The 9085-nt window shown below is 38.6% G+C and overlaps 1 protein-coding gene across 1 annotated transcript; it reads right to left on the bottom strand.

The window, feature by feature from the left end:
- Window positions 1-701: 701 nt before the first annotated feature.
- On the bottom strand, window positions 702-8994 carry LOC140232948 (gamma-aminobutyric acid receptor-associated protein-like 2). Its single transcript, XM_072313056.1, has 3 exons — window positions 8764-8994; window positions 5317-5545; window positions 702-1147 (listed from the first exon to the last, which is right to left on the bottom strand). The coding sequence occupies exons 1-3, from the start codon at window positions 8801-8803 to the stop codon at window positions 1054-1056; spliced, it is 363 nt and encodes a 120-aa protein (XP_072169157.1). The 5' UTR covers window positions 8804-8994; the 3' UTR covers window positions 702-1053.
- Between the last annotated feature and the right edge of the window lie 91 nt (window positions 8995-9085).

Below are 9085 nucleotides of genomic sequence, written 5' to 3'. Positions count from 1 at the left end.
TTACTAAAAGTTGGACCTTCCACTTGTATTGTTGATTTACAGTGCATGTCACCAGATTTGCTCCTGAAAGGCCAGATTCTTCATGAAGAAAAGCAGAGAAACAAATTCCAAGAATGCTTTCCTCAAGCAATCAAGGTGATGCGCTGCACACTTGATAGTTGGAAAATGATTCATGTATTTCTTTTTCTCTTTATCTCTTTTGTTTGTTTTCTTGATCATCCACAGGGTAATTATGGTTGAAAAAGAAGTGTTGCATCAATCAGAACCACACCACAGTTGTGACAGGTTTCTGCATGAGCTTTTATGTCCAGTGACAATGAGCTTAGCACTTGCCCTCTCTGTACCACTAGCCCATGACATTGTGTGATTTCAGATGACATAATATTCTTTTCATTTTCATCAGGTTCTTGATATTACCTATACATAAACATATCCATGAAGGAACAGTTTACTTGGCTATAGGATTGACATTGCAGAATTTATTATTTATTATGATCAAGCACAGCTGCTATGGATAGTTCCATTAATATTTTAAATCACTTTGCTAAATTGCACAGATCGAAGTTGGATTTGTTGTGGGCATACTAAACATACCTCACAATGTCAGAAAACATGACTTTAGTGTGGTATTCCTTGAATGTCTGGGTTCCCATTCCATGGCAAAATGAACACCTTCATACATGTACCTTACGTCCCGGAGAATATTTTTGGCAATGTGGCTTCAACCAGGAAACTTTTCCCTCACATTGCACCCACACCAGACACCTTCAACTCTGAAAACTGTACACTAATATACAAAAACAACAGAAGAAAATATATTTACCCTTTTGTACATGAGAAGGCAAAAATAAAGAAGAAACCTGTCATCAGAGGTACACACGGACTTTCATCAGAACAACACAAACCCAAATATTGATCATTACGTGTATGTCCAGTGCCTCCAACATTTCATCATGATTCAGCTTGTTGCATTGTGTGCACCACCGACAAACAAACAAAAATTTGGCTAGCCTTGTATACTCTAAAGTGTCCACAAGTGTTGTTCAGCTGTACTCAGTGGGTGCCAAAAGTGTTTTCTCCACTGTAGGCGACGTAGAGGAATCCATCGGCATCTCTGTGATCTTGATAGACGGAACCCATTGTGGAGCTGCAGGGGAGAAATAGATGCATGTACATAAACAACAAACGCTGTTAGACTTACATCAATCAAGATGTATAGCTGTACATCTATGTCTTCTGCAGAGCTACACTGTACATGTATAAACCACACTTTTTCCTATTAACCTGTAAGGACGAGTCCTGAGTATACTTGGGCAAGGATCTATGGAAAACACGTGTTGAGCGAAATCAGCTTGTCCTTGTTGCATAACGGGTTAAAAACAACAGCAACATAAAAACTGCAAAAAAGCAATGTTGATGAAATTGACAAATTTTCATATTTATAATACAATTGCACATGTGAACATACGTACTTAAAATGTATCATGTACATGAAGGGGGAGACACGTATGTATACGTACCTTTATGTCAGTGTTTCACATGTTACATTACTTGTGATGTTTGCATGCAATTAACATATATATATAAAATGGGTTCAAGAATGTAGCCAATTGGAAGCGCTGAAATGAGTCACGTGTGCTTGTATTAACTTCTCACTAACATCCGGATCGGATCCACGGCCGACGTCACAATGTTTGCACTAGCAGTGCGCACTCAATCAGCTGTTACAAGTGCGTCGCGCGCTACTATACGCGCTGTCAATCCTGTACACAACTTCTAGTTCGGGCTGCCGGCCGGCCTTTCTTGTGTGCATAACATGTGTGGCGTACGTACTCTTATACGTACAGTACTAATATGTGCGGGATTTCCGAGTGCGACGTGTTTGGGACGAACATCTTTGGACATCTTGATCCACAAAGGTACGTGAAAAATGTTGTTAGTTTTCGACCCATTTTATAAAACAAATGATGCACAGGATTATTTCGTGGCGTTAGTGGAGATGCAGCTCACTCTCGGGTATTTACATGTACAATGTAGTGCAACATGCACTCGGCTTCGCCTCGTGCATGTTTCACAATTGTAAATACCCTCGAGTGCGCTACGCCTCCACTAACGCACTCTATCCTGTGCATCATTTGTATAATTTCTCTCACCCTTTATGGTCAGGAAACACTACGAGAAATGGATTTTGATTATCTCTACCAATTAAGGGAAACAGTGAAAATACATGTATCTGACATGTCGCAATTAATTTCACACAGAAACAGAAACAGCGATGGTGATTGTCATATCAAAGTGAAAGTCTTTACTACTAGTACTGTAGATAACTATTTTACAGTGCTGACCTACGCTTCTAGGCAATGACCTCATCCATATCTAATTTGCATCCCACTGATATGTTACTCACGGTGTCTGTTGTTAACACAAAAAAAAAAATAAAAAAAAATGGTGTGACACGTAATACTTTTTTGTGCATGTCTGATATTGATGAAACTATCTCTGCCATTACTACCATACCTACCTATCATACCTATTGCCTCTGTACTATCATAACCAACTATCATTATTGTAGCATGATGTGAATCTTGCGAGTCCCTGAAGTACAGTAATTCTGTAAATATAGTATCTTTTTCTGTCTTTCTCTTTTTTTTTCTCTCTCTCTCCTACAATAGGAACCTATTCCCAACAAGCATTTTACTTTTTACACGGCTCCTGACTATTCCATTTTGTATCTCATTGTCTTTATTATCAATCATCTACATAAAATGTTAATTCATACAAGTTTGTTGTGTGATTTTCTTATTACTTTTGGTATTGCATTACTTGCAGCATTTCACTATTTTTTCAGAGTTTGACATTCGTACATTCAATATTGTGCACATTGTTTGCCTTGAAATACTGACAATTAAGCATGAATATTAAAATTGACAACAAATTTTTAGAGAAGGTGAACACAAGAAGATAATTCAGACAATTCACAGTGATATTGTAAAGCCAATTTCAACTTTAACTCTTTATGTGCCAGGGTGCAAACCCCCTGTGTCACATTATTCTGAGACAGCAACATACATGTATTCATGAGTTAGGAAAACCTTCCATTTTTCATACCTACTATTTGTAACTTTTGAAGATTTGTGTTACCCTGGACATGAACACGTAATGAGCAAACCTGTATGGAAAATGCAACTCTTTGCTTAAAGGTAGGGAATCCCATTTGCATGCCTTAAATGAAGAGTTGTATAAATACAGTGGTATGTTGAAGGGAGTATCATTTTAGAAACTCCCATAAAGTATTGAAAGTGGAAGGTAACATTTAGTACACTTTTATTGACCGTTAGATTTTGAATTGAATTTTTTTTTTTTTTTTTTCGGGGCTCACCGTAAATTCCAGTACATTACTAGGCTACCTTTGCAGACCCATGCACTGCATCTTTGTGTGTCCATCATGAATATTTTGTGAGAAAAGTTCATCGAAACTTACTGTACAAACATTTCTATATACATTCTTGCCACACACTCTATACAGCTGTATGTTATTACATCAGCTCTTATACTTGTAGATTTGTGTTTATAGATAAAAAAATACAGAAGACTGCAACAAAAAGGCTTAAGTGTGGCTGACACACAGAACTACTGAGTAGTTGAGTTTTGTGCATTATTCAAATTGTAACTGTTGACTTCCAAATTTCTCAGCAGTGGACTAAACAAGTCCCCTGAGGTTCATATTTAATGTTTTGCTGCATTTTGGGAGGTCTGTAAAAGGTATCCCCTACCTTTAAATGGCATATAAATTGTATGACAAATCTATGATTGTTTTTCTTTCAAATGACCAGTACATGTAGCTACATTACTGTAGAGATGTGACTTTTGCACACAAAACAGTGACAGAAACTTAGAATTTACTTGCAAATCCAATAGGGAACCATCCTTGATATTCAATCACCACATAAAATGCAAGCTACATGTATGATATGTGGCAGGAATGAAATTGCTAGAAATGCTGAAATTGTGCAGAGGGCATTTGGCAATTTACCTATAGATCGGTTTGGGCGGGTTTGTGCATTGAGCAGAATATACAAAGTTGGCACGCCATCGACCGAGTCAGGCTTGCGAACGTGGCACATAAAGAGTTAGGTGTTCTTCTGAATTACTCGAAACTACTCAAATGGGTTTGAAATTCGGAGGCTAATATATGTTGCGGAAAATGCATGATTTTACTATACAGACAGCTATTGAAAGATAAAACTGGCACAGCTTTCAGAGTGTTACACTATTTCACACCAGTTTCCCTCACACTACACAGGGCAGGATGTCATGGAAATGAGGCAAACACAACAAACCAGTCGAGTTCAGTCAGAACACCCAGCAAGCCCATCTCAAATTTCCCACCCACGATCATGACTTCCTTTTTCAATCCACCACTCATCATCTCACGGTCATACAGACTATGTATGTCCCTTGTGGTTGTTTCCCCTTTAAGCAAAGATATTTGTGATTATAAAGCTTGTCATTTCCTCTGTTGGCATAATCTCACTGTATTACTCATCATGTTCTGTTATGACTACATTTGCACACTAGACTCACAATTCTAAACTAAAAGGTCAATATCAGGGTCAGGAATCAAGGTTCTTGTGACCATCAAGATACTGTATACAAAAGATTTTCACACAAGTAATATTTCGCAATCAAGACATCAACTACCGGAACATATATATGGCAAGCAAGAAACATTGTATTTAACTTGGGTTGGTCTACAGTGTAAAAGAAACAGCTTAGTGTGCCAAACAGAATGGTACAGTGTAAACCTTACAGAAATTGGAAAAATGCACAGTGTGTGATCCATGTTTATGGTGGCTTAAAGGGTGTGTACAGTTCTGGTCGAGGTAAGGATTTAGCTTTTAACGTTTTGCGAGATATTCAGAAACCACTCTATGAGATGTCAAAGAGCATGCAATTCTAAGGGGTATCGAAAATTTATTTGATTTAGTAAAATTGATTTAATTGGTTTTCAAATGGCTGAGATATCCAAAAACAAGGTGAAACAAAGATATCCTAATATAAGGCGTGGCCTGTAGTCTTTTATTATTATCACTTTTTTGGATATCTCAGCCATTTGAAAACCAATTTTCATCAAATAAACGTTGAATCCTTCTTAGAATTACATGTGCCTTCATATTTCATAAGAGGTTTCTCAATCTATATCTCACTTAGGAATGGAAAAAAAACATGAATCCCCACCTCAACCAGTACTGTACAGCCCCTTTAATACCTTGAATTGATTTGAATTGAACTGAATTGAACTGAATGATGAATTACCTTGATACTGGGAGTACTCTGTCAACAAACAAAAATATGGCCTTCTCAGCTGGTAGCTGTATCCTCTTGCGGATGATCCACATAAACTGTGCAACAGTAATGTCGGCTGGAACCAAGAATTTCCTCTTGTCAATGTCTGGAATTTGAGACTTGGGTGCTTTTTGAACAATAACTGGTATTCTATCAGGATATTTGGATCGAATCTTTGATGACTCCGATGTTCGATGATCTGAAGACAAGTGACCAAGACAAAACAAACAAGATTCAGTGTACTTTCTTTTTTATTTTGTGTCAAATTACTCAAACAAGTGTGCATTGCAGTAAATTCCTCACACAATACATGCTTCAGAGGCTCATAACAGTATTGATCTTTAGTAATACTATTATTTCACAGATTTTAATATTGAAACTATGTCAAGAAACTGCAAAGTAAACTGGATGTTAAAAAAAAAATCATAATCTATATATACCAGAATTGTATGTGAGAAACTAATTCACCCTTAAATATACATGTATCTATATATACATGTATATACAATTATATACATACATATATTATATATCATTAATTTTTGTGATTATAAAGGTAATCAAAAGAGGGGAACTATTTCAACTGGTGGCTGACTGGGGCCAAGAACAATGTATGGGGCCTACATGAAGTTGGCTCGGATTTTGACTCTTCTTTTTGCATGTGTCTGTTTTGTTATGTTTTGTTTTTGTTTTGTTCTTTTACTTATTCCGGTTGATAACTTCAATTACTTACATACAGTAGAACTAGATGGTCTATAGGCCTATTGTACATGTACCGTATACACATGGGTATACACCCACTGGCAGATCGAGAGGGGGGTTACCGGGCACCCCCTTTACGTTCCGTTAAAAACAAAAGAAAAAAATGAAATGAAATGAAACCCTGAAGAGGCACCAAAAATATTTATTTTGTCTCCCCCCCCCCCCTCTTTACAGAATTCCTGGATCCGCCCCTGTGTATGTACACACCAAAGATAGTAGATAACAAGATACGAAGGCACGGGATAAAAATGGACACAAAATGGCTACCCTACATGACGGTGGTATTTTCATTATCTTAAAAAGATTTAAAAATTATAGTCGTAGCTTTTTTTCGATTTAAGGGGATTATTTTGAAGACCAAGATTTTAGAAGGATTATTTCGTAGAGGTAAAAATTTGGCAACAACATGGTCTCACAATCAAAGATGCTTGATAAACAACAACAACATCTTCAAAGACAGCGCGTCTCAGGCAAAGACGCACATCACCTGAGACGCGCTGTCACTGAAGACGCTGCTGTTGTTTATCAAGCGTCAAAACAGCGCGTCTCAGGTGATGTGCGTAATACGCTTGAGGACCACGCGCTGTCCATTTGTTTTGTACAGGATAAGCGCGCACTTTCCTGTCTTGTCATTTAAGCGTCTTTGGTACACACACACACACACACACACACACGCACATATATACTGTATTATATACATTGTGTACATATATATTTTTTTTTTCTTTTGGGTAGTAGTGTTACATAGTGCTTATAATTTGCTTTACCCCAAACGCCCTGTTTAGTTTTTACATCAAAAGTTCATATTGTTTTGTTCTTTTTTGTTCTTTTTTTTTTCAGCGGTGGAACTCTAGCCATAACCTCATCAACAAACATCATGTGATACACTGTACTATAGCTCTAGACATCGGGACTAGACTGGTTCATCATATAAGTCGTCACGCCGTACACCAGGCTGGGGTACCATCATAACTCGAGGTACAGCGTTGCGTAGCCCCATCTCATGTCCATTATCATACAGTTGTACAAGGTTGTCATGGCAACTTTTTTCTCATCATAAGCGCTGGCATAAATAGGTGTGGCAATAACAATCACCTGATCACAATACCAATTTTTCTTCCATGTCAACTTTTACACAGTGAAGAGTACAACAGAGCATGTGGGAAAAAAATGTTATTATTTGCATGCATTAATTGTTGCATAATCAGTTATAAACAAACAAAAAAAATTGCGCATCAACAACTAAGAATTTTTTTTACACATTTTTGGTAACCAACGGTACAGCACTGAAAAAATAATAATTCAACAAAATGACGTATTTTTATTTGGTACCCCGGGTACCAAATAAATTGCATCATAATTCAATATTCCTAGCAGTTTTTAGCGTGCATTCGAGCGCTCTCAAGCGAACCAAAGCGTACTGTACCGTACCATACTGTGCCAGATTTGAAGCGTTTGTGAGCTCTGTCCGGTAAGCGTACCTGACAAGTTATTTTTATAGTAAAGATATCACACATTTTTGTAGCAATAGGGTCATTCACCTGGCACTTGAATTACCTACAGCTGTCTCGAACAAAGAGAATGAACTCTTTGCATTATGACGTATGTGCATGATATGCGCATTCTCACCCGTGTCCTGCAAACTTTTGGTACGCTTTTGGAGAACACCGCGAAGAGTGGTCCACTTTTGGATCAGTACAGTATGGTACGATACACTTCATATCAGGAGCGTTTAAGCGCTCTTCTGGCGCGGGTACAACATACGGTACGGTACAGTTCGCTTTAGGAGAGCGCTCCAACGCATCCGAGCCATTAGCCTTTAAACAAGGCGACTCGCTCTGCGTGCCCCCGTATAGCGCGTTTACCCCACAAACCTGTTGGCCGGCGAGTGGAGCGAGCCGCCTTTATCCACTCGTTCAGGGATGTGTACAAATTTGACGCAGAAAATACACACGGCACCAAGGCAAGCCTCGTTAATATTAAGTAACTATGTAGAATAAGAATAGTTACTTAATATCAACGAGGCTTGCCTTGGTGCCGTGTGTATTTTCTGCGTCAAATTTGTACGCAAATTTGTCAAAGAATATAAAGCAACAACAACGACAAAAGTACACATCCCTGAACGAGTGGATAAAGGCGGCTCGCTCCACCCCCCGGCCAACAGGTTTGTGGGGTAAACGCGCTATACGGGGGCACGCAGAGCGAGTCGCCTTGTTTAAAGGCTACCGAGCCATAGGCACTGGATGAAGCTTCGACTAGACCCTAGGCCTATCCCTACTGGCTACAGTTCCACTGCTCATTTCCGTCTGCGAGTCCTGGGCCCCGTCTTATAAAGCCTTCAAATCAATCACAAGTCCCCAAATCAATCGCAACTTGCATTGCAGCTCACAAGAAACTTGTGATTGATTTCTATCACAAGTCTTTATAAGACAGGCCCCTGATCTCCCTCCTAATCTCCTTCTCTACCTCTCTCTCTCTCTCTCTGAGAGCTCTGTCTCCCTCTTCCCTTTCAAGTTTCAGTTACTCTGGAGCTCTGGCTCCTATTTTTACATAAATCTATGCTGTAATTGTTAGTGTTATGCGTACAAATAAACTTTTAAATTCACACTAGGTCTACTAGGTCTAGACAATGCTGTAAATTTAGACAGGTTCTACCTTCAGTATGTTCTTCCTTGAAATCCCACTTCATTTTCATTGGGAATGGATGACGCGTGACGATTCGATTCTCGTTCCGTTGGTTCCTGGTTGTAGATTTGATGATCTTGATCTCAAAGATAATCTCGGCTCTTGGGTATTTTTATGCACAAACTACTGTCCTCGTTTCTACAAACGATTACCTGAGGCCCTTCTTCACTTTATTATTGCCACTTGCACCTAAAAACTACGTGATCCTATCCTTCCCTTGCTGTTCCATCAATTACGCATCCCTCTATGTTTATAACACAACTCATTACTTCCGTGTCACGATATGTCGTCA

The sequence above is a fragment of the Diadema setosum genome, chromosome 9 (assembly GCF_964275005.1).
Source record: "Diadema setosum chromosome 9, eeDiaSeto1, whole genome shotgun sequence".
In the NCBI taxonomy this organism is placed as follows: Eukaryota; Metazoa; Echinodermata; class Echinoidea; order Diadematoida; family Diadematidae; genus Diadema; species Diadema setosum.
Note: the sequence above shows the minus strand (reverse complement) of the source record. Positions and strands in the feature narration are given on the sequence as shown.

Coding starts and splice junctions, on each gene's coding strand:
- LOC140232948 (XM_072313056.1), bottom strand. CDS start 8,803: ATGAAAATGAAGTGGGATTTCAAGGAAGAACATACTGAAG. Junction 5,546..8,763: donor CAAGGAAGAACATACTGAAG/GTAGAACCTGTC, acceptor ACTTGTCTTCAG/ATCATCGAACATCGGAGTCA. Junction 1,148..5,316: donor AGAGTACTCCCAGTATCAAG/GTAATTCATCAT, acceptor TCTCCCCTGCAG/CTCCACAATGGGTTCCGTCT.